Source organism: Phyllostomus discolor, chromosome 4 (assembly GCF_004126475.2).
Source record: "Phyllostomus discolor isolate MPI-MPIP mPhyDis1 chromosome 4, mPhyDis1.pri.v3, whole genome shotgun sequence".
Lineage (NCBI taxonomy): Eukaryota > Metazoa > Chordata > Mammalia > Chiroptera > Phyllostomidae > Phyllostomus > Phyllostomus discolor.
Window position 1 is genome coordinate 119,223,510 of NC_040906.2, and position 26,419 is coordinate 119,249,928.

At 41.7% G+C, this 26,419-nt stretch overlaps 1 protein-coding gene across 1 annotated transcript in view; it reads left to right on the forward strand.

The window, feature by feature from the left end:
• MEP1A (meprin A subunit alpha) overlaps positions 1–17,895 on the forward strand; it is a 29,439-nt gene extending 11,544 nt beyond the window's left edge. The window contains exons 4-11 of the mRNA XM_036022594.1: positions 319–494; positions 4,658–4,879; positions 5,618–5,767; positions 9,124–9,339; positions 11,553–12,026; positions 12,711–12,884; positions 13,373–13,673; positions 17,363–17,895. Of these exons, the coding sequence (XP_035878487.1) occupies positions 319–494; positions 4,658–4,879; positions 5,618–5,767; positions 9,124–9,339; positions 11,553–12,026; positions 12,711–12,884; positions 13,373–13,673; positions 17,363–17,519 (1,870 nt within the window). The 3' untranslated portion in view covers positions 17,520–17,895. The remainder of the gene's footprint in view (positions 1–318; positions 495–4,657; positions 4,880–5,617; positions 5,768–9,123; positions 9,340–11,552; positions 12,027–12,710; positions 12,885–13,372; positions 13,674–17,362) is intronic.
• The last annotated feature ends 8,524 nt before the right edge of the window (positions 17,896–26,419 follow it).

Sequence of the window (26,419 nt, forward strand, 5' to 3'; positions counted from 1 at the left end):
GAAAACATAGGCAGTAAAATTTCAGATATCCCATGTAGCAATATTTTTACTGGTATGTCTCCTAGGGCAAGAGAAATAAAGGAAAAGATAAAGAAATGGACCGTCATTTTTAAAGACTGCATAACATCCCTGCAGGAAATGATTCTTATTTAAGCAGTCTCTTATCATCAAACCATCAGCATATGAGAATACTATTGATAATTTATTTTCAAAATTAAACCTAACTTCCTTCTAATTTGTGTTCTGAAATCCTATGAATTACAGTCACCTAAGCATTATCTAGGAGACAATTTTCCTCTTTTTCTCTTCCCTTTGAAGGTGCTGGTCTGAGGTCGGTGACCAACACGTGGGACAGAACCTTTCCATTGGCCAGAGGTGTGACTATAAGGCCATCATTGAACATGAGATCCTTCATGCTTTGGGATTCTACCATGAGCAGTCCAGGTCTGACCGGGATGATTATGTGAAAATCTGGTGGGATGAAATTCTTCCAGGTGCGTACTAACCCAAGGTGGTTAGTGGAATGTACTGTTACCTTTATCACTTGCTGAGACCAACTCTGGGATTACCAGGCCAAATCTGGGTGTGGGCACATGCTTCAGATTCTCCAGCAGGAACACAAAGTATAAAGAGAGCATGATTTATTGGCCTGTCCATGGACTGCACTGATCTGATCATCTCTGATCCTACGCACGGGTCTCTGGGAATGGTGTAGGTTGGATAACTTTAAGTAGGGTTATTGAAACTCAATCAGAAGACTTTGCTTAGTTTCAGTGTTTTCATTGAAAATCTATCTAAACTGCTGTCTATTTGCCTGTCTTGGTGAGTAAAGTGAATCAGGTCTCTGAGGAGGTCATTTTTCTGGATATGAAATTTCATGTACTGTGGGAACCTACAGAAGGTTTAGTTGAATATGATGACCCTAAGACAGACTCAAGAATTTTTTAATGCTTAACAAATCAATGATAAGTGTTTAAAAACAAAGCAAAACAACAGCAAAAGTGAATACTTTTTTTCAGAAATTGCACCCCCAATCTTGTTAATTCTGGCTCTCAGTCTGAGTTCTGGTTAATCAAAACTTACTGGTCTTCCCTTTCTCCTTTCTAAGGACCACTCTTCTTCTGACCTAGCCCACACCATACACAGGATAACGGTGTTTTATCTCAATATTGCCATGCAGTTATTATTCTAACAATTTCAATGTTCTTTAATTTTGTTAGACTTCTTTGGACACTACCTTCCTTAATTGTTTGGGACAACTAAGTAGAGTGTTTTTAAGTAAGCTAAAACATAATTGAACAGTTTCCCAATGTACCAGGAAAAAGAGTCAATGCTGTTTCTGAAAATACCAGTTTTTAATTAGGAATTAGATCAGGGAGTGGGAAATCATTATTTTTTACAGTGATAGATTAATGAAACTTTAATGTATTAAAAGTATCTTAACTACACCACACATGGTTTTTATGAAGCTCATAATGCCTTGTAATTATTTATTTTTTAGATCCAGTTTCATATATGAGTTCATACACTGAAGTGAATCTTTAATAATTTTTCTTTAAGAGACTTGGAAGAACTGGTCATACTTTAAAATTAAATATGAATTCCCAAAAACTTTGGCCAGAACTAGCTCATTTTGGTTCAAGGTAGATCAGTGGTTCTTACATGCGACCAGGAGAGGATGGCTGATCATATCCAAGTTACCTGTGGGGTTTCCGACTCTGTGTGCTTCCCAGTGCCTCTTATCCTAAAACTCTCATGCCTGTGGAGTGCGGTGGAAGGCGGGAAATAGGTATGGTTTGTGAACACCTAATACAGCCTAGATTAGACATCTAATCTAGTGCAGAATTGGACTTTCTGCACTTTTACCCATCCTACCACGCAAGCTCTGAGCAAGAGACCAGGTGGTATTCTTCCCTGTCTGCCAGTTCAATCTAGGGAAGTATTAGAGAGTATTCACCCAGATATGAAATAGCAGATAAAATTTAATATATTTGTCTGTCAGAGTAATTGCACTAAAACTGGTTCTGTGTGGAGGGGAAAGGGCCGCACCTCTGTGTGTGAGACTCGGGGGATTGTTAGACTTGCCTACGTTTGCCCAGAGGCCTGAATTTTTTCCCTTCCTGTACATGTACTTTAACTCACTGAAAAATATGTGAGGAAGCAGAAAACATTCCCGCTTTTAGGTCTTGAGAACACAATGCTTTGCACTTTTAAGATGGCTTTAGGCCAAACGAGGTCCCATTTGTCAGAGGGAGCTGCCACATTGGCCAGGTTACTCAGCACATGTGTGCTCACCTCCTCCTCTGTCATCAGGTGCAATTCTATATATCGAAATTACCTGCAATTACTGAAGAACTGTTCTCAAATGAGACATCACATCCAACAGGATCATAAGCAAGGGCAGTATTATTGTTCAGGGTAGTTTATGAGTTTTATTACATCTCATCTTCAGTTGATGACACTTCTTATCTAACCTAAGAACTCACTGCCCTGTGATGCAGTTCTCACCCCAGATCCATCTCCGTTTCCTAAGTCAGAATCGTGTTTTCTGGATCTGTTCCCTTCCACTAAGGAAAAGGTCTACTAGGAATTTGCCAACTACAGCCAGCAGGCCATGCCCACTGGCTTCAGTAAATCAAGTTTTACGGGAACACACTCACACCCTTTTGTATTGTCTGTGGCTGCTCGTGTGCAACAACGGCAGAGTTGTGACAGGGACCCTATGGCTTGCAAAACAAAAAAACATTTTCTATCTGACCCTTTACACAAAAGATTTGCTGACCAACCTCTGATCACTCCCTCTTCCAAGCTGTCAGCTGTGAGTGCACTGAGGGCAGGACCATGCTTGTCCCCTTCACTGCCAGGGGCCACCACCTAGGACTGCTCCCCACAGATAAGGGGCACGACAAGATGTGTTAAATTAAAAGTTTAAATTACTCAAAACGTTTTTTTGGTAAAGCAGTCTAGTAAGAATCCTTGCATAATAAAGAATAAAAAGATGTATTCTAACCTGGTGATTTTATTGAAAGTTAAGGAAAACATACCCAGTGAGTCTAAAGTGCCTTCCTAAGGTGCCACCAAGGGTCACCAGGAGATCCCAGACCCAGTCCACAGTCCCCACACGACACCGATGCCTCTACCTTTCCACCCCCTCAGCCGACATCTGGACCCAGTGCTCTGGAAGGAGTTACTTTCCCCCTTCCCTGTTTGGGTCCTTTATTTGTTGTAGTCCTGTCTCCCCGTTAAAAATGCCTTGGTCCCTCTCGAGTCCTCATAAATCCCCATGAGTTAAGAGAATTAAACATCAGTATTCTTGTTTTATAATTAAAAGGTCTTGGTCAAAGGGGTTCATTGGCTTTTCCAAGAATGTTTGGAGATTTCCTTTAGCACCTGCTGGGCCACCCACCAGGTGGTGCCACACTTCCTCAATCCTATGTGTACCTGTGTGGAGGTCTTTGAAAGACAATTATATTTTCTTCTCTAATTGTTTAAAGCACCTGGATGGCAAGCGACAAAAGCAGAATGAAGATGAAAAGTTACAAGCATTTTCATTCTGTTTTTCTATCACTCCCTAAGAAGGAAATTAAAAATCTGCAGCTGAAACAATAAATTTCTGATGGCTAGTGGATTAAAACAACATCTAATTGGTTTCTCATTTCAGCATTTCATATTATAGTATATATAATATTGCTTGGGCTCACCTCATAAAAAGATTTTCCTTTCCTATTTTGAAAGAAATCCAATTTTCTTTTTCCTATTTTACTGTATTTTTTGGACTATAAGACACACTTTTTTTACTGCATTTTTTGCTTCAAAAATTTTTTCCCTGTTTTCCTCCTCTGAAACCTAGGTGTGTCTTATGGTCTGAAAAATAGATGCACCTAGGTTTTAGAGGAGAAAATAGGGGAAAATTTTTTGAAGCAAAAAAATGTGGTAAAAAAAAAAAAATGCGTCTTATAGTCCGAAAAATATGGTATGTTTCTTTCTGGAACAGAAGGATGTGAGCTCTGATGGAAAGGATGTCCCTTTCTTGACAGCTGTTTACCTTTCCCCCTGACCTTGGACTTCCTTTTCCCAATCTGTGGGACAGCTGGCCAGGTGCAGCTTTTTGGGTAGTTGGCTATAGCAAGATGTATCAATCTGAATATTTTTCTGAATTCAGAAATTCTGCTTTTTGCCATTTGGAATACATGCCTCCACTTTGATATTTTATTTTCTCTTTCTTAAACCCTTACACATATATATGCCCATTTATTTATTTATGAAAAGAACCTTTGATTTAAATATATACATGTATTTAAAAATTTAGAAGTGCACATTAATTATAATAATATGTGTATTAATTATGCATTTAATAGTCATTATTATATTTGTGTGCTATTATATAATATATGGTTATCAGTTAATACTAATTAATAATATTATTAATTTTATATTGCAATGCTAATTATTATAACAATTAGCATTGCAATATAAAATTGGTATATATAATTTATATGTTTGTATATTATATATAAAATATATATAAGTATATATATTTTATATATATATAAACATTTCCCTTTTGTTCTTGGTCTCTGGTTGAGTATCTAGTCAAAGAGGGTAGGACTACAAAATAATAGGACCAAATAGGACCTGTGGATTCTCTCACCAACAGGTTACCAGCACAACTTTAACACTTATGATGACAACTTCATCACAGACCTCAACACACCCTATGATTATGAGTCTCTGATGCACTATGAGCCTTTCTCATTTAACAAGAATGCAAGTTTCCCAACCATCACGGCCAAGATCCCTGAGTTTAACTCCATCATTGGGCAGCGCCTGGATTTCAGTGCCATCGATTTGGAGAGGCTGAACCGAATGTACAATTGCAGTGAGTACATCTGGGGCTGAGACTAGGTCAATGAGCCCCAACAGAGACAGGTTTCTTATACATTTTTCTGTACTCTTCTTTTGTGTTCTAGTTAAAGAAGATGGACAAACTACATACATATAACACCTATATCACAAGATGGTTTGACAACCAGTTATGTGATTGTGTTTTGTACAGTGAAAGTTTTGGAGCAATTTAAGGAGCTGTAGTTGTTCAACTTCTTCAGCTTCCTTTTGAAGGTTGCATCATTATGTAGAGTTCAACACAGATAGTAAGCTTGAAAATGTTTTGTATCCTGCAAAATTCTTTGCATGGGACAGTTGTTCTTAGAGTAATCTAAGGCTCAAAGATGGGATACTTTCTAAAATGACCCCACTAGTCTTCAGAGACACATTCTTTCATTGTCTTCCTCATGTACATAGAGAGGATCTACTAAATAGAAAGGCCAGTGTTGTAGGTACCTTGTTCTTGATCTCAAGGAGTTTGGGTTGACATTTATAGAAAAACATGATGAGAAGCCTTTTTATTATTAAACTCCGGCTCTGTGGTAGGTAGGAGTGCATGAATTTTGGCATGTTCTAAGATCTTATGGGTGACAGTAGATTTCACATTCAAGAAAAATTCGAGAAAATGAGAGGCCTGTGTTCCAGCTCATGAGGTCTTCATTGCCTAAGACATTAGATGTTTGGATTGAGATGCCTTTAATTTTTAACCAGGTGACAAAAATGTCATTTGCAGCCACAACTCACACCCTTTTGGACCACTGTGCTTTTGAAAAGGCAAACATCTGTGGGATGATTCAGGGTACCAGAGATGATGCTGACTGGGTCCGTGAGGACAACACTCAGCCTGGACAAGTGGATCATACCTTGGTGGGACAATGCACAGGTGAGTAACGGCAGAGAATAAACACCTGAGGTGGTTCATCAGGTTCAGTTGGTGATGACAACCTGCATGTTTTGCCTCAGTTGGAATGTTAGTTATCAAACTTAGAATTCTAAACATGGACAAAGAACATTTATCTTTATCTTTTTAACTCAATAAAAAGCACTGAGGTCCTGGGCATGCAAAAGGAAAATACATTTATGTGATGACAAAACCGATATGGTTGATAAAACATGACTTTGTAAATGTAAATAAGGCTAATGTCTCTAAAAGCAGTGTCTTCCAATAGAACTCTAATGTAAGCCACATATATAATGTAAAACTTTCTAATAGTCACATTAAAAAGCAAGGGAAAGTCTCTTTATAGTATATTTTATTTAATCCAATATATCTAAGATATTAACATTTCAATGTATAATCATTATAAAAATTATTGCTGACTGACTTCACAGTTTTTCATATGAGATATTTAAAATCTACTGTGTAATTTACCCCTACAGCACATCTCGGTTTGGACTGGCCACAGTTCAAGTGCTATATAGCCACATGCATTTGTAGACACTGTATTGGATAGCATGACTTCAGATAGTTCCTATATATGGTTTGTGTGTGAAAAAGCTGTAAAGTCAGCAAAGAATTATATTTCATAAATTAAAACAATTAAGAAACACCAGGGTACTAAGAGAATCCCTCCCTCTCAACTATATTACAGGATATAATATTACAGGTGAAAGAAGGGGAAGGGTCAATTCAAGGAACATGCATAAAAGATCCATGGACAAAGATAACGAGGAGAAGGGTTGAATGTGGGAGATGGGGAGTGGGCAGGGCAGGGGAGAATAATGGGAGAAAGTGGGGACAACTGTAATTGAACAACAATAAAGAATTAAAAAAAAAAGCTGTAAAGTCAGATAGGCCTGGGTGTGAAATCTGGCTCTACCACTTGTTCATTGTGCCCACAAAAAGTCGTTTTATTTTTTAAGTCTTTGTTTTAGTAAGCCTTTTGACCCATCGACATGTTGGTACTCCACAGTGAGGACAGAAGAAGATAATGCAGAATCTCCAGCTGCAGCCAGCAGCTTCACTCCCTATTTCCCCCCTAGTCCTTTCTCCTCCAGGGGATGGATGGATATGTGTGTATATATATATAGATATATATATGTATATCTATATATCTATATATATATATATATAGATATCTTATTCTAGCATCCTTTTATTAAATGCTGGTCATTGAAGTCATCTCAACCTTATTTGGAAGCAGGTGGAGTTATAAATTGTAATAGCTTTATAAGGACTGGAGTATATTAAAGTCCCTTAGTCCACGCCTGCGTGAGAGTTGGTTAGATTTCCTTCAGAAGAGGGACCCAGCTTGTCACCAAGACTCCACGCCACTGGGGAGAATGTCAGAAGTTGTAAGTCACCACCACCCTTCCTCTGGCCTTGGTAAAGGGCGAAAGTCTGTCACACATCAGATTATCACCCATATGATATCAAGTACCCAAAGGGTTATCTAAGCCCAAAACTCTCATTAAATTTTCATCCTGGACTCTAATCCAATCTCTCCTCTTGGCTAGCTGCCACACTAATACACAATTTTCAGATAAAAAGGTGATCTTTGTGTGAGAGGAACATGCTAGAAGAATGTTCTAACACTTGAATAGGAAAGGAAAGGATCAGAGTCCAGAAGTATCTAGGAAGGGTTTATCAGGTTAACTTGACTGGCCATTCTGCTTCTTCCACAAGAGGCTCTTTATGGGTCCATGTTCCCTCTGCTAGCAAGCTCTGGCATTGTTCAGGTAGATGCATAGACTCAAAGAGCTTGAAGGGTAGAAGCCATCTCCCATTTCAAGCCCAGAAAAATTAATGAACACCTAGTTAGTGGCAGAGCCAGGGTGAGAATTCAGGTCACCAGACTGCCAGGCCTGAGTTACTGGACTTTGGCTCACATTTCTGAGTATCCCTGGGAAGAATTCCTAAGCAAGGACATCCTGAAGGCCTTCTTAGCTGTGTGAGTTCTTGTTTTCCTCAGTGCAAGCACTCTAATTCATAATGCAGAGGTCTCAGCCTAGTAAGTTCAAATATTGAGAAGAACATACAAGAAAATATGACTTTTCCTGGTGTAATTTTAAAGTCATTACAACATTTAAAGCTATGTGGAAAGCTTATTTAAACATCAATGCTCACCGCCAATCTGAAAGGCACACACCCGATGGGGGAGGTAGGATGAAGCAGGAGCCCTGCTGCCTTGGTAGTTAGAACTGTTGTAGGTGCTCCCTTCATTTTCACTTTGTGGAATGCTTTGAGTGGACCATTTGGTAAGAGGTTGAATTCTGGAGTACAGTTTAAATGACTTCTTAATATGCAAGAATTGCTCATTGTGCTTGACTTTGAAAAGTGTGTTGGTTTTTAAGTGACGTATTCATTACGTCAGCAGCTTGCTTATTTGTGGGGAGAAAGTTTTGAGATATCTAACTTGGGCAAACTCCAGCTCTGGCACAAATGTAGACACTTTCCCCTCCTTCTTTTCAGAGCTCTTTCAAAGCTTTTTTTATCCTTACCTGAGGACATTTTTCTTTGCTTTTAAAGAGAAAGGAAGGTTGGGGGACAGAGAGAAAAACAGCAATGTGAAAGAGAGAGAGAGAGCTCAATTGGTTGTCTCCCTTAAACTCCCACTGGGGATCTCAAACCACAACCTAGGTATGTGCCCTGACTGGGAATTGAACCTGTAAATTTTTGGTGTATAGGATAATGCTTCAACCAATTGAGCCACCTGGCCAGGGTTCAAAGCTTTTTTTACATACAGAAGAAATCCTCAATTAATTTCTAATATGGTTTGAATGCCCCATCTTATGATTCTTTACCACTGCTAATGTGCCCAGTTATTAGGCTAGACACAGGTGAAATTGAATGCTTAATAAAGTGAATATTGAAAACTCTAAACCTTTGAATCCCACTGTTTCTTATACAACTAGGAGACCAGCTCTTATCCTTGGAATGAATCTCTAATTTAAACAGTGAAGTCAATGAGGAAAATAGAATTCCTCTCATAGGCACTAAATTCCATCAAACTTTTTTCAAAGCCTCTATTTCCTGAAGTTGGAGATCTACATTTCACCAACTTGGGGTCAAAGTCAATCAAAAGAAGCAGTGGAGAGCTGTGGCCCCAGCCAGTGAGACTGTTCATGGAGACAAATGGAATACATCCTGACACACAACCTCCTTTTGTTTTTTCCCTAAAAGAGTTCTAGATTGTGTTGCCTGGATAGTGGCTATTGTTCACTATTTCCCTTGGCAAAGGTAGAGGGTGCCCTGTGGTGTGGGCAGCCAGAGGTGGGACATCCGTGCTCTCTCCATAGGTGCCGGCTACTTCATGTTCTTCAACACCAGCTCAGGGCTGGCAGAAGAGGCAGCCTTGCTGGAGTCTCGGATTCTTTACCCAAAGAGGAAGCAGCAGTGTCTGCAGTTTTTCTACAGAATGACAGGAAGCCCTTCAGACAGACTTGTCATCTGGGTCCGGAGGGATGATGGCACGGGCAATGTTCGCAAGCTGGTCAAGGTGGAGACCTTCCAAGGTACCTGGAGGCATTCACACAAGGACTGATTTGGCTTAAAATCTGGGATCATGAATCTTTTTTTCTTTTCCCTTCCCTCCCTCTTCCGTCTTCACCCTTCCTCCCTTCTCTTTATTTCTTTTCCTCCTTCTTTTTCTTTCCTTCTTCCCTTTTCCTTCACATCCCTCTTTCTAAATGTCTAGCACAATATCTGGCATGTTTGAACCATGCAATGAATGTTTTAACCACTCACAAATTAGAAGCAGTAACCAGGGGTTAGGTGAAGCTGAAATACACTTTTGTAAGAGGCCAATTAAAATATCTAAGTTCAATTTTCACTAGCACTTTGGAGAAAGCCAGGGCAGAGAACATTGGTGATTGAGGGGTGGAGATAGGAAGGTAAAAGGGAAGTGGAAATGAGACTGCTGGAAAGGTTGGTTAAATAGTTGACCACTACTTACTATGGTTAAATATGTGTTTAACCATATTAAATATGTGTTTAAATATGTGTTTTTGCATCTGTTTCAGAAAACTGAATGATACCATTGTTTAATGTGCTGAAGTAACTTGAGCTTACTTGTGAATTTGATGAGAAATAAGCCATTTGTATATATTAATTTCATTATAACATTTACACATTACTAAGTGATACTCTATGTATCTTATAAGAGGGTCAGCATGAAAACCTTAAAATGTCATGGTAGTCAGTTGGATGTGAGGGTAGTCTGGCTATAAAGCCAATACCCAGGGTTATAAAGCCAAGTATTTACATCATTCTATTGTGCTGGTCATTCACTCATTACTAGGGAAAGAAAGACATACTTTCCTAGTTTTTCATTCAATAAAGAATTTCTCAGAGTGAGTCCAAATAAAGGAAGAATTCTTTGTGTATTTCTAGAAGAAGCTGCTGCTTTTGAAGGGTAGAAGTTTCCTCGGGGCCACTCATAAGAACAGGTGCCCAAATCACCTGTGCTCAGGCCACTCTGGGCTACTTGGGAATTCTACACATAATGGTTTTGAGGGTTTCGCTTTTCTGGCTGAAATTTACAGAACATCTTCATCAAATGGAGGGATAACAGCCAGGTGCCCTTTAAGGGTTGAGAGTTTGCTATGTTACCAAGGATTGTACATGTTCAATGAGAAAATAAATTTGAGTCTTACTAATATTGGTGGGATCTATTATTCCTCACTTCCATATGAAGCTAAAAGTGTTATCCTCATAAGCATGAAGTCAACCAGCCTTTTGGTGTCTAACTTAGTTTCTTACCCTGCTATGCATTGAATTCTACTGAATTCAGAATGTGACTGTATAAATTCCCTGGAAGTGTCATCTTAATAGATTTTTAAAGTAGTCCACTCTGATATTGATTTGTCAATGAAACTTCTCTGAAAGTTTGATTGAATATCATTTAGCATTTATGTGGTATGCAACCTAAGATAGTTACAACCATTTTGAATAGCTTTAATTTGTGCAAAATGTGTTTTTTAACCAAAACACTTACCTATAAAATATTTCTCTTTGTCTGTTTCTGTCTCTGTGTTTCCTTGTCTCTCTCTCTCTCTCTCTCTCTATATATATATATGTATATATATATAATGTTTTATGCAAACGTACTGCAGAATATGTTATGTTTTTACGAAGACCAATTGTCATCCCCTTGTAGATGACAATTCTGAGTTACCAAGGGCGAGAGTTGCCTGTGTCAGCCTTAGCACCATCTATTACTGGCCTGATTCATGGCAGCTCTATGGAAGCATCTTAATGAAACATTCTATTATTCTTCTATCTATTCTAGAGCCTTCCATATGTCCCTGCTGTGGCATCAAGTCACAGGTTGGACCATATGAGATTGCCATTGTGGGAATTTAGGATTATAAAATGACTCTTGTGAGGTTCGGCTTAATACTTGGGTATTCCGTGCTAAAATGAGGAGTTGAGGATATATTTATACCATCAAACCCAGGGAGAATCCAGGACCTGTGAAACTGAATGATAATGGAAAAGAATTTTATGACTACTATTTGTATGAGTTTTAGTGTGTCTTTTTATAGCCACTTTCCATTACTAGATACATGACTTCCTTAACCAGTTTATAACAGTCCCTATCTCATAGGGTTGTTGTGAGGCTTCAGTTAGATAATTCATATAAAGTAATTGGCACAGTCCCAGGGTCATAGTTGGCGCTCAATAAGTGTTGGCCACAGTTGTCACCAATCTTATTATCTGTCCTCAGGAGATATTGACCAAAATTGGAAAATTGCGCATGTGATACTCAGAGAGGAGAAGAAATTTCGCTACCTTTTCCAGGGCACAAAAGGTGACCCCCAGAACTCGAATGGGGGAATTTACCTGGATGACATCACCCTGACAGAAACACCATGCCCCACAGGGGTTTGGACAGTACGGAATTTCTCCCAGGTCCTTCAGAACACAGTTAAAGGGGACGCGATCCTGAGCCCTCGATTCTACAATTCAGAGGGATATGGTTTTGGGTTGACCTTATACCCTCATGGTAGAATAAACTCCAACAGCTTGGGCTACTTAGGACTCGCTTTTCACCTGTGCAGTGGGGAGAATGATGCCATCCTGGAGTGGCCAGTGGAAAACAGACAGGCGATAATGACAATACTCGACCAGCAACCTGATGTCAGGAAAAGAATGTCCTCAAGCATGGTGTTCACTACCTCTAAGTCCCAGACATCTTCAGGTAAGTAGCTCTAGGAGTTTCCCCTCTACCTGGAAGGGCTACCATGTGATTCTCATCTGTGTGAGATTAACATTCCTCTCACATTTCCTCCCTGGGCATATTAATGACATAGTCATATTGGAGTATTCAGTTAACATTTTTAATGTCATCTTATCCTCCTTCTCTTTCCTGAATTTCCTCATCAAGTATCCACGAAGGGCTTGCAATGCACCAAACTCTGTGCCAGGTCCTTAGAATACAAACAAATCAGGCAGTTCCTGCTTCATGGAGCTCCTTTACCGGATGCTCAAAATTTGCTAAGCTCCATGCAGAACTAATGCACTGCCTCCGAAAATATTTCTGATCATCAGTATATTCATGAAACAAACTTGCATCAATACATAAACAGGCAAACTATTTTTTTTGATAAAGAGCCTTAAGGCTTAAAAGAAGAAGGTATATCTGCTCCTCCGTCTTCATTGAGGAATTCACTCAATAGTGGACAATTGACCATTCAGAGCTGTTGCTCTCTGCCCTTTCCTCCTTCCAATTCTGAGTTTTACTTCTCCTGGGAAGAGGATATAACCTGAATTTTTTCAACCTTTTAATTTTCTGATCAACAAAGCTTTGTATACCCATTCAAGACAAATTGGAAAGTGAAGTGTAAAGAGATAATGTGATTTTGTTTTACCTATAACCTTGCAGCAATGAATGGCTCCGTCATCTGGGACAACCCGTCCATCGTGGGGTTTTATGACCAGAACTGTCAATGTTACAGAACCATGGACTGGGGTTGGAGTTCTGTCATCTCCCACCAAATGCTGAGAAGGAGGAGTTTCCTTAAAAATGATGACCTTATCATTTTTGTGGACTTTGAAGGTACTTTTACTGATCTTCCTGAATACATAATCCTATCCTCTGGGTGTTCTACTGGTTATATACTGATTTTTAGGCATCTGGTAGAAGGTGGGGAATTTTTTTTTTGAGGACTATGTTAAAAAAAAAGATGTGTTCTGAAAGAGCCACATTTTACTGTTGCAAAAGTCCTCCCATCTTTGGTTTAACTGCCTTTGGGAAAAACTAAGATTTCAGTGCCATCTTTTTTGATAACATCAAACAGGACAGTTCACTGACTTCAGTTTAGTTTTAACCAGTCTATCTGTGCTGACTTTATATTCTTTTTTCAAGTTAAATAAAAATGTGATTGGACCTGAAATAAAAATAACTAACATTGTGAGAGTCAGCCAACATATCTTTAAAGCCATTTTCATGTCATTAAAGATAATGGGTAGAGGCCACCGAGGGGACTTGCTCCAGAAGTGGAAGTCAGCTGAAGTCAGATACTAATTGTAGATCTTCCTCCCTAGATATCACCCACCTTAACCAAACTGAAGTCCCCATTAAAAACACGAGGCTGTCCCCACAAGGCCTCATTCTCCAAGGCCAGGAGCAGCAGACCTCAGAAGAAGGTTCTTCACGGGCTTTGTTAGAGAAAGCCCTCCCTAGCAGCCAGGGTCAAGGGCAGCCCAGCCGACGGAAGCGGTCAGTAGAGGGCACAGGCCCCATGGAAGACCACAACTGGCCACCGTACTTCAGAGATCCATGTGACCCGAATCCTTGTCAAAACGAAGGCATCTGTGTGAATGTGAAGGGGATGGCAAGCTGCAGGTAGGCTTTGTGGCTGGGGAGGCAGGTGGGGGGTCAGCAGGGGTGGGCTGAGTGCTTATCCTAGTAAAAGGTGCTGTTCTCAGGTTAAGGCCAGGGCTCCATGGTCCACTGGACGTGGCTGTCCTTGACTCCACAAAGCTATGCCCTGAATTGGCAGGTTTATGCTGCCAAAGCAGAGGACTCCCAAATCTCCCATCACTTGACTTTTTTCACTTTTCTGCCTCTGGGGCATTGTCAACAAACGTGAATGCTGATAAGATTTGGAAACTTGACCTCAGTCTCACAAACAATTGGGAGCTTAGCCCAGAGGCTTTCTGCCCCAAGACCTGTCATGTGGGACTCAAGACCAAGCCTCATCTTCCCTGACTGTCAAAGTTCTTAGTGGTGACATATTATTCCTGTTGTCTATTACTTCTGTTGTCCTATTATTATAGTTATGTTTTTTAGTACTAGCAGTGAGAGTACCTGATTTTTTTGGATTGCTTGCTGTGTGTCACGTGCTGCCTGAGCAATGTGCATGCGTCACCTAAGGTGTTCCTCTTAGTCACCCTGTGACGTGCTGGCCCTAGTTATCTCCACTTAGTGCATAAGGAAGTTGAAATTCGACAGGTTAAGGAATCTGTCTAAAACTACCCAGATGGTAAATACTGATTACCCGGGTCTGTCTGATTGTATGGTCTGCTATATTTAAAATTTCTGTTTCTAATATTTGTTATTTGCAATAAAATATTTCATAAAAGGACTTATGTGATGACAGAAGTGTCAGTTTTATTTGACAGAATAGTAGCAGATGTAGGAATCATTTTGCTTGACTCAAGATATCTACAATTCTTCTGAGTTCTCTTTGATTTCCAATGCTTTCTTCTATTTTTGACTTTTATTTTGAAATTATTTTAGACTACATATACATTGCAAAAATACTACATCATTCCTCATACTCTAATGTTAATATCTTGTCTTACATAACCAGAGAACAGTTAGCAAAGCCAAGAAATAAATGAACATTAATGAAAATGCAATAAGTACTATTAACAGTAGTATTAACTGAACTCTAGGTGTTATTCAGATTTCTCAGTTTTTCCACCAATGTCCTTTTTCTCTTCCAGAGTCCAATTTAGAATCCCACATTACATTTAGTTTTTATGTCTCCTTAGTCTCCTTCATTCTGGGGCAACACTTCAGTCTTTGTTTTTCAAAACCTTAACACTTTTGAGGAGTACTGGCCAGTTATTTCATGAATTGCTCCTCAGTCTGGGTTTATCTGCTGCTTTCTCATAATGCCATTGAGGTTGTACTTTCTGGACAAGAAGAGTGGAGATAAGACAAGCCCTCCTCAGTGTGTCCTGTGAGGGGTACCTGATGTGACTCTGTGTCCTGATGGCAATGTTAACCTTGATCATCAGTCAGGGGGTGTCCACCAGGCTTCTCTCTGGAAAACTTAACCATTCCTCACTCTGTAATTTCAGTGTATATCTTGGGAGAGACACCCTGAGACCACACAGACCTCCTGCTTTTCCTCAAATTCTCACCCACTAATTTCAGCATCCACTGGTGGATCATGCCAGAATAATCACCACTCTTATATTTTAATGGTGATTTTCTATTTTTTCCATTCTCTCACTTATCTACACAATTATTTATTACAATCCTTGAGGAGTCATAAATACTTATTGTATTCTCTGGGCTGTATTTCAATATGCCAATGTTTCTTTTGTTGCTCATGTTGTTCCAGCTTTGGCCTTTTCGAGCTCTTCCAGACAGCCTTCTGTGTCCTTTCAACACAAACTCATTCTTTCATGAAAACAATATTACTTTCTGACATCACAGGATGTTCCAGGCTCATCTTTTATATGCACTGCCCCAGCTCTGGAATCAATTACTTTCCAAAGAGCTTTTTTCCCCAAAATTTCCTGTTATTGGAGAGTGCCCACCATGTTTCTTGAGGGCTGTGCAGCCCTGGGACTGCACCTCTTTGCGGGTAGGTCCCCGATACCAGATTTCCATGTGTGCATGACGGGCTTCATCCCTCACAGGGTAAAGAAGGCCAAGGGTTTCTACTTGTGTGTCAGCCTCTCATCAACCAAATTATTTCTCCCATAAGACTGCAGCTTGGTGTTTTTTGCAAATAAGCTCCTCTAAAGTAATACCAGGGAATATGAGGTCTGTCCAGGAAGATGTTCAATTATTGTTAACATAATAAGAACAGTTTGTGCAATATTGATGTAACCGGGCAGCCAAGGAGAGTGGACTGGAATGCATGTGCATGGGCAACGATGACTTCACTGTACTGATCAGTGGGTGTGGTAGATGCTGTTGAGTGAGTATGTGTACTGTGTGGCTGTCACATTCAAAATGACTGAGTAGAGTGACTAATCTGCATCAAATTTTGTATTAAGTTGAACATTCCTCCTTGAAAACTATTCAGATGATTCAGAAGGCTGCAACTATGGGCAACTGGTGATTGGGAGCTTCATCAGACAATATGCCCACTCATGCATCATGTCTCTTTTGGTGAAACATCAAATCACCCAGGTCACTCAGCCCCCTACAGGCCAGATTTGGTGTCCTGTGACTTCTCAGGTTTTAGGTTCACCTTCTCAGGTGATTTAGGTTTTTCCCAAAACTAAAATCACCTTTGAAAGGGAAGAGATTTCAGACTGGCATTGAGATTCAGGAAAATATGATGGAGCAGCTCATGGCAATTAGAACTGTGTGAGGTCCCAAAGTGCTTACTTCGAAGGGGACTAAAGTGTTATTGTCCTTTGTACAATGTTTCTTGTATCTTGCACCTTCTTCAGTGAATGTCTCTATTTTTCATATTACATAGCTGGGTACCTTCTAGACAGACCTCACATAATTGATCTGTATTTGAAGGGGACTGGGCCAAAGAAAAATTTGTACAAAGTGGCTATTATTCACTGATTTTTAAGAAGCCAATTCTAGGCTAGAGATGAGACCTTTAAAGGTGAAACAGTCCCAGGAGTAATAAAGGAGACCTTAACTTGATCATTTCATTCTACTCTGGGGTTGCACTTTGTGTCAGGAATGTTGTTTGACACAAAGACTAGAATTGTTTGAATGGAAGAGATGAAACACTACCCTTAACACTTTGGTTCTGAGATTAGTTAACTTTCACAGCAACATTTTTTAAAAAGAGCACCGAGGAAGGCGTAGCCATTATGTGTCCACTGTGTGCCCAACACCTCACCTTACAGTAACACTTTGATTGATGTCATTTAGAAGTTTTCAAGGTCGAACTAACGCACTGAGACTCTATCTGAAGAACTTCCCCTGTAGCTCACAGTCTGAGCCAGTGTCAGGCAACCTCTTCTTTAACTTCTCCAAACCTTCCTCCTGAACTCTGTGTGTGGGGCAAAGGGTACTGGGTCTGGAGATAGACCTCTGGGATTAAACTTCATGTGCAATTCACTGACCTCATGACCTTGAGCAAGTTATTTTAACCTTTCTGCAAAGTGAGGTTGGGAAGAATGGCCTGGTAATAACTGCCACCTGAAAGGATTGTTACAAGCTTCGATGCACTGATTCATATAAAGCACTTCGAATGGGGCCAGGCATGTGGAACCACTCGGTAAGCGTTCACTGCTGTTGCTGATGTGTTGGTGCTTGTGGCTGGGAACTGCTGGAGGCTCCGGTGGCTCCCACATGAACCCATGTGTCCTCTTCCCCAGGTGTGTCTCCGATCACACCTTCTTCTACACTGGAGAGCGCTGTCAGGCCATGCAGGTGCACGGCAGCATCCTGGGCCTGATCATCGGAGGCACAGCTGGTGTGATCTTCTTGACCTTCACCATCATCTCCACCCTTTCCAAAAAGATGAGGCAGTGACCCGCCTGCTGACACCAGCCAGACTAAAGAAGCTCCTCCTCTACTCACACCTGTCCCTGTGCAGGGCACAGCTTGGGGTTTTGAATAGGACTCCAAGGACCGAGGCCTCCCACCTCCTGTGTGACCGGTATGGTTTTTCTGTCCCCAACCCTCACATGGTCCTGTTACCCTGTGTGCTCTGAATGAATCTAGTGTGTCCTGTGACAGCATGCACTCCACGTGTTTGTAAATCACTTGTGTAATCGACTCTGTTTCCTGTGGACTGTAAGCTCCACACAGGCAGCCCCGCATTTGTCACACCAGCTCCAATGCCTGGAAGCAAGTTGGGCTGGCCCACTGTGGGCTTTCAGTGAAAGTGAATGAATGAACCAATAATTGAATAAATAATTCAGATGTAAACTCTCTCATTTCTCCTGCAGATGAGATATATACAATAATACGCATGTTGTTTGCATTAGAATCAGATACTCGTAAGTGTGTTACTACTCTTTTAAGGTATCCTGTGTTAAAGAATTTCAAAAAAATTCCTTCTGGAAGCAGGCTTCTCAGAATTTGCTTTCCTCCTCTAATTCTAAAGAAAGGTTTTAACAAATCAATAAATATTTAGTCATTATATTTTATGTGTTCAGCATTGTGTGTGTGGAGGAGGGGTGGGGGAGTTGACCAAAGCTCTTACCTAGATCCTTTTACATTTTAAACTATATTTTATATGATATTCATGTATAAAATTATTACATTAATAAACTGAAAGTATCAGGTAAAGAAAATATTAAAGAACTATTTTCAGATATACTTTGTTTTGGTAGTTAGTAAGGAGCTAAAAGTCTAGCAAGGGCAAGAATGGTCCAGGGTAGCTCCAGTCAAAGGAGGCTGCGGCTTCCCCTCCCACTCGGCCTAAGAGCTGGCTCTGGAAGTTTAGTAAAGAAAATGTTTTAAGGAGCCCAGGATGTCCAGTCATTAGGGTACCAGGTTTCCGAAGTATATATTTTATGGAAATTCTGGAAACAAACAAGAGAGATTGAGAAGAGTCCCTTTAATGCAAAGGTGTGGGAAGTTTGTAGCAGATGCAAACATCACCCATCAGGCACTGACTCCCCAACGTGGGTGCATCCGAGCCCCGTAGAAGGCTGGTGAGAACACACACAGAGGGCCCCAACCCCCGGGTTTCTGACTCAGTGGGTCTGGGGTGGGGCCTATGAATTTACATTGCTAACAACTTCCCGGGTGATGTTGACGCTGTTGGTCTGGGGGCCACACTCAGAACCGCTGCTTTGGTGGATGGAAAGTGAGTGGAAGTCAGGCACTCTGGCTTCAGGCTGGGACTGACCATCTAATAGCTGTGCAGTTTTAGTGAAATCACTTAAGCTCTTGGCCTCAATTTACTAATCTGTCAAGTGGAGTAGGTGATTACTCTCCCCCATCCCACCTTAATACCTACAGGGTTTCAGAGTAATGAAACAGGATACTAGGTAAGAACATATTTTAGAGTTACAACTGTATGCAAATAGCGCAGTTAAATTTTCACACTAGAGGAGAAGGTCTCAGCCACTGCCCAGTCTTCTGTGTCCAAAGACTGAATCGGAAACAAACTCCAGCTCCGCTGCTCCATGTACATCACAGCCCGCAGAACCACAGCCGACGTCACAGCGGGGCCTGGAGTACGCCGTTCCCTCCACACTCCGTCCGCATCCCACCCAAAAAGGAGGTCCAGACATTGTTGTCATTGCTGCTATTTTCCTTACTTTATTAGAAGGGCATGTGCTCTGGACTACACTTGGTCTGGACCTGCCTGGTCCAGTTCAGAGGGAGAGGCCCATCCCAAAGCAAGGACGTTTCTTTACACATGAGTTCTGTCCGGAGGAAGCAGAAGCCCCAATTGCAAGGATAACCTAGTATTTTGATCTAGCACTATAAATTAAAAATGCTAAGTCAAAATAATGATAAAGAGGTACCAGACTGAGGGTCAAACACTTTGATATTTCTCTGTAGGACCTCAGCTCCAGCACTACAACCTAGTCCCTAGGGGTCTCTCTGAGACGAATGGCAGTCGTCTCTGTGGATGAATTAAGAATCTAGCTCATTGCCCTGGCCAGTGTGGCTCAGTTGGTTAGAATGTCATTCCATAAACCAAAAGGTCATGGGTTCAATTCAAGGTCAGGGCACATGCCTAGGCTGTGTGTACAGTCTGCAGTCAGGGAGTGTGTGGGAGGCAATTGATTGATGTTTCTTTCACACTGATGTTTCTCTCTCCGCCCCCCCCCCCCCCCCCCCGCCCCGCTTCTCTCTCTAGAATCAATGAATATGTCCCTGGGTGAGGATTTTAAAAAATTTAAAAAATATATGACTCATCAAAAATTAGACCGTATTCAGCTTTTCTTTGAACCTGAAACCCTAGATCATTCCAGGAGGCTTAGCAGATATTTTATTTTATCTTATTTTTTGAGGTGTTGGTGTGGTGATAGAAAAGTGGGCATGTGTGATGAGGAGGGAGTAGAGAAATAACCATTTTATTATCTCCAAGCAGTGTGTGATTTGGGATTTAGATGGGTGAAGTGAAAAAATGGAAAATTCTCCCTGCATCTGGTGCTTAGGTTCCCTGGTCTTACACAGAGAAAAGAAGTCAGAATAGTTTGAAAGTTGGAAAATGTCTCAGGCCTCCTCCACCCTATCTCTTGTTTTTTTTTTTCCTCCAGTTCATTTCCTTCTGAGAATGGACCTAAGCCAACCTGGCCATTCACAGGTGTTAGGTGCTTTAAGTAATGTCTGGAGCCTCTGCTTAGTAGTGGATGGGAACTATAGTCCCTTCACCCACACTGTTAAAATAAATCAAGATCCTAAACTCTGCCTCACACTCACATGTTTATTAGATATCTGGCCCCTCAAAGTCATTCAACCTGTTTTAGAAATACACAAAAGCCTCCATTCTGTGATTTTAGGCTCCCCCCAAAATATCTTAGGTTAAAGGTTTATTGTAGGCATGTGCAACCAAATAATCTGAAGGCCTGAATCAGACAATTGTCTACTCCAAGGTCTGTCGGCCTTGCCACTTGATATTTTGAATCTGATTGGGGGGGGTGGCGCCCACAGGGCCCCCCGCCTCCCCACCTCCCCACCCCCCACCACCATGGATTAGAATAAGTCTACCAAGACATGATCTGCTTGGGGAGGAAAGGTGGTCAACCTCTCAAAGGAGAAGGACCAAAAGCCTTTTCCTCAATGGCTTTTATTGGGTTGATTTTGCACAGGAATACAGGTAAAGCTCATTAATCATGGTCAGGCAGTAAGGATCAAACAATAGATAACATACAAGGAACTCTGAGGGCCTATTCTAAGTCAGGGTCTGTTAGCTAAGGGGCTACAAAACTTTGGGAAACAAACTCATTTCCTGCTCAGACCCTTATCATTTAATTGAGATCATTCTTAGCAAAGCAGGTTTCACAGGATTTTATGTATTATTTCTTAGGCCTGATCACCCGGGGAACCTGCCCTTTCCAGCACCACCCTCTGTCATTGCTTCAGGCTTAAGTCAGGCAGGGGAAGTAAGGCAGCCAAGAGATTAGGAGATTTCTCGCAGACAGAATGAGGACTCAGGCTATGTCAAAGCTGAGGGGCAAGGATCCATCACCCCTTTTTGCTATAGCCCCCCAAGTCCTTCCCTGAGGCCTCCCTGTGATCCTACCTGTCTTAGGTTGTTCCCCCCTTGACGAATCTTACCCATCATTGGCTAACTGATCAAGCATTGGGGTCCAGTTATGGGTGAAGTAAAAGGAGCAGAATCGGCGCTCCTGCCAAGGAGATAAGCTTTGTTTCCTTAGTGGCTTCAGGTCTGAAGGTCGCTTACTCAGCCTTAAGCCATGTGGTTGTGGGTGTGTGTGTGTGGAGGGGGCGGTTACAGCTTCTGAAACCAGGCAGGGCAGTTCCCAACACCCAATACTCTTTGTTGTAGGGGTTGTTCTGTGCACTGTAGGATGTCAGCAGCATCATGACCTCAGCTCAGGAGATGCCAGTAGCACTACCTCCCCAGCTGTGACAACAGAAAACATCTGTGGATGCTGCCAATGTCTCTGGGGGACGAAGTCACCCCTGCTTAAGAACCAATGGTGCAATTGAATGGCCAATGGAATAATCCATTAAGTGAGGGAGGTCAGGACCAACTAGAATTCCAGCTGAAGATTCTACTCCCAAATTTAGCCCACTGGGCCTGCCCAAGCTTTGTAACTGTAGCTGTTTGACCATTCCACTTTACTAATGCAAAGAGGATTTCTAGCATCCTTTATACAATACCAAACTTCTGGTGTGTCGAGATAGAAATTTTATCAGTGTTTGCCACAGGCATTTCTGCAGTACAGGCTTCCGAGTAGGCTCTTTCAGGGCTAGCTACCTTTGTTGTGTTTCAGTGTGCTTTCACTTCCTTCTAACCTCCTGTGGGTGTGGAGTGTAGTCAGCCCACCCACGGCATCCAGTGTCCCATTGATACTGATGTCATGTACAAGCAGACTGCAGACAATCTAACGCCTCCCCTTCCCAAGCTCCTTCTTCCTGATGAATTATGTCGCCCACATTATGGCTTGAAGGAAACCTAGGCACCCTGAAGTTCAACTCTGGTATTTGAGTTAACTGAGGAGATTCTGAGAGAATGGTTGCCTCAGGCAGGTCAAAAATCACTTAACAGCACGATTTATTTTCCTTTTTTGGCAGCCAGGGAAGCTTAATAAGCTCAGTGGTTGGGGGCAGAGAGCTATGAAACATAGGCTAATCTAATCTAACACTTTGTAAAGACAATTTGTGCTCAGTTCTCTTTATTTTGGATATCATTTTATATCTAGTTAGTCAGGTATGCACATTTTCATGTGTTTCTGACTATGGCTAAAACAACACTCCTATGTTAATTAAACATGATGTGTTTTTCCAAAATCTTCAAGCAAAATTAATTTTCAAAAGGACATCTTATTTCTATTCTATAGTGATGAGTACTGAAGAGCAAACTATTGCAAACCCCACTGGGTGGGAGGTGAGGGAATAGGGTGGGATGGTAGTACCCTCTAATGTGTACTGGCATGGAAAAAATGACAAAGATTTTATACAGGTAGGGTTGCCCAACAAAGTATGTGTGTGTGTGTACACATGTGAATGTGTGTAAGAGATGGGGTTAAAGTGAGATCAGAAGAAATAATGAAGACAAAACGTATCTCTCTCCATCTTTCACATTTCGCTAAGCTCTGGTCCTGGAATCCCAGAATAGATTGAGGCATGTCCTCATCTAGGTCACAGCTTCCCTCAGGGCCAGGACACATTTAGGGCAATTTAACCCAAGTATGACTCAATAGCTAAATGGAAATCATCAGTAACATTTAAAGATTTCTATCTGCTCAAGAGCATGAACAGAGAGTAGGAAAAAAGCGGGATCGTGAGAAAGATAAGAGGAGAGACTGGGAGGTAGGAGTAACATTCAGATTATCAGCCCCAGGCAAAAATGGTCACCAATATCCATTCTCTGTCTGTCCACTCTTTGTGATAGAATCTCCCGAGTCCCAGCTGGCCAAATGGCTGTCCAGAATATAGCTTACATTCTCCCCTTCTCTTGCTGGTAGGTGACTGTGAGATCAAGTTCTGACCAATGGAATGAAAGTAGAAATGTCGAATGACAGCTTCTGGGAACTTTCTTTAAGAAGCCTCAGCACACACACCATTAGTTCCCTCTTCTGTTCTAACGACCCATAAGGGGGAATGACGTCCAGAGTGAGAAATGCCATGTGGGGCCATGAGGTGACCCTGGGAAGAGCAGGACAAAAAGAAATGACCGGATCCCTGAGAACTATGTGGAACCAAGTCCACTATAACAACCTCAAACTGCTTATCCACACGTCCGTGTGCTAAAGTAATAAACTTGTAGTTTACATCCCTGTTGTCTTGAATCTTTGGTGCTCACAGAAAACACGTTCCTCAATGATATGGTGGTTTCTTCAGGGTCGGCACATGACTCAAACTAGATCAGTCACGAGGCCTTGCACTGCTGTGGACACGCGCACGGATGGGGGAGAAACGAGTTGCTCTTCCTTTTAGATGTCAGTCTATGGTCCACAGGCCTCTCTGATTTCTCCCTCAGAGATCTGTTTCAGAATGAAATGAACACAGAGGAGGAGAGGGAGAACTAGAGGACACTGAGCTTCTGAACCAGCTGTACCCGAGGGTGTGCCAGTCTAGTACCTTTTCCAGTCATGTGAGCTGAGAAATGTCTGTTCTTGTTCAAACTAGTTTGAGCTATGGTTCTGTTCCCTATAACAGAGAGCCTTACCTGAGTCTCCTGCTGCAGCATTTAAATGGCTCATCTTCAGGGGAAATAATGAGATTCATTTAAGGATGAAATAAAAATTGGTATTACATAAGATTACCAAAGCTGAATTGAGATGCACACACTGGGGAATTAACCAGGCACACTCATTTTTTTAAGTGACATATTATCCCCTTCTGGGTTCATAAAGGGCATGAGTTAAAGTGAAGCCTTGGTAAAATGACAACTTAGGTTGTCATGTATGTTCAGGGTTCCTTTCAAAGACTCCTAACTTTGAATTAAATGCAAAAATGTGGGTGGTATATGAGTATTGTGATTCTGAATAGAGATTGTGTTTAAACCTGGATTCTGTAATAGAACATAATAATGGATATACCTTCATTCAATAATTACTGTGGGCTTTTATAAGGATAACTCTTCACAACAACCTATATCATTTTTATCCCGTTTTATGTTGTGGAAATTGAGTCACAAGAGGGTTACTTCATCCAAGGTCACAAAACAAGAAGTAGTGGACCAACAATTGGAAAGCACAAGGTTTGGTTCCAGAACCCACACTCTTAACCTCTCCTATATCCTCACCAACTGGCTGTCAATCAGTATTAAAAGACAGCTCAATGAGCCCGCCCCTGCAAAGTGAAGCAGAGACTCCAAGCATTTCAAGTAGCCAGTGAGCTGCTGCTTTAGTCCTCATATCACAAGAGAAATCACAAAGCAGCCAAGTGTATTGGGACAAATGTGTCAATTCTCCACTTGTGTTTAAACACAGCCTTAGAAATACTTCATTTCTGGGAAATCATATTTTCCTCCTTTGTGTCTAAATGACATCCAACAGTCTGAGAATACTTGCTAGAGCTCTGGCAAGAACAATTATAACACTACCAGCGATTAGAACCTCATGGGAGCTCATTCGGATGAAGACTAAAGATGGAAATGACATGTACAATGAAGCTGCTCCATTTGGGGAGTCAAGTAGGTGGGCCATGTGAGGTCTGCTTTCAATAAAGAGGCACAGCAGGAGTCCTTTCATGCTCCATCAGAGACAAAAAAAAAGAAGTGGGCTGACTCCACGGTTTGTCCAGAACACGGACCATTATGTTCTGGGCTGCCCTAGGAGAAATTATAAAGTGAGGTTAAAATTAGAGATGACTTAATTTCTCCACCCTTTCTGTCACCACTGTTCTCCCTCTGTGATTTTGTGTGCTTGGAACTCTCCCTCTCCTCCCAGGAATCTCCATGCATCATCATGCATGGAGAAGCAGTAGAGTAAGGTGGTGACGTGCACCTGTTCCAGGTCAGATACCCTGCATTCAGCACCTGGCTCTACCGTGTTGGAGCTGGGTGACCTTGGACAAGTCATTCACCACTCTGCGCTTAGTTTATTCATCTGTAAAATAAAGAGAAAAGGGAAATTTACTCAACGCAGGTTTGCTGTAAGGCTTAAATGAGATTACATATGTGAAGAGCTGAGGGCATGTCAAACCGGAGGTGAGGACGCTGTAAGTGGTAGTAAACATAGTTAAATAGTTATCAGCCACTTTCATTGGAGGGTAAATTGCATCTTATTTGCTGTGTCCCTATCCCAGAAGTTTTTGCATGTTAAGCCCCATCACACTTTGAGTTTTTATTTTCTATCTGAGCAGCAATTTTCAACCTTTTTTTGTCTGATGGCCCATATTACCTCATTACTAAAGTTCTGTAGCACATCAAAAAATTTATATAGTTTTGCTGGTGTGACAAAAATGGGTATACTTTTGATTCATTCACACCAAATGGCTATTGTTGTGTTGGCTGTTGTTGTTTTTTATTTGACAATCTAAGGGGAAAGATGTTAGTGCCCCTGGCGAAACAGTCAGGTATTGCCCACTTTAAAAATTCTTGCAGCACACTGGTGTGCCTCTTGCAGCACCCTCAGAAATCTCTGTGTTAGAGAATGCCCAGCATATGGCAAAAGGTGTGAGGGAGACTTTGCGGGACTGTGAGCAGTGTCCTGAGGCACATGACGTTTTCCCACAGTGAGAAGCTGGTTGTATGCCACATTACACAAGGCAAGGTCAGCTTGTGCCTCTGGCCACGGCTGGCCCCTCCTGCAGTTGGTGCTGTTTACTTCTCCTGGGGCTTCTTGGATCGCACTTCAATTGGCATGTGTGTCCCGAGGCCAGACTTACTCGCTGCCCTCAGCTGCCGGCTGGTGTGTCAGACGGCCCCGGGACAGCTGCGGATTCAACATGGATTGCAAAAGAAAACCCAGCCCAGCAGTAGTTCTTCACGGGCCAATTAGAAAAGGACGCAAACCATCCTACTTCCTCCTTTTGAAGGTGCGCTGATGGATGGAAAAAGTGTTGAAGCTCTGTGAAACACAGAAGGCATCCATTTGGTTCTGCAAACTACCTTCCTGACCCTTGTCTGGAAGTGGATCAGGTGATGTCCTCAGCTGCTTTTAGCTTTGCCTTTGGTTCCATAAATAAGACTCAGTCAGCGAGAGGGGAAAGAGTCAGGAGGAGGGAGCTCTTCTGGCTGGTATACCTCAGAAGTGGACACGTGCCTGGACATCCACCTTGTTCAGGGGAACTCTGACTGGAATGCTCGCCCAACCCACACCGCTAAC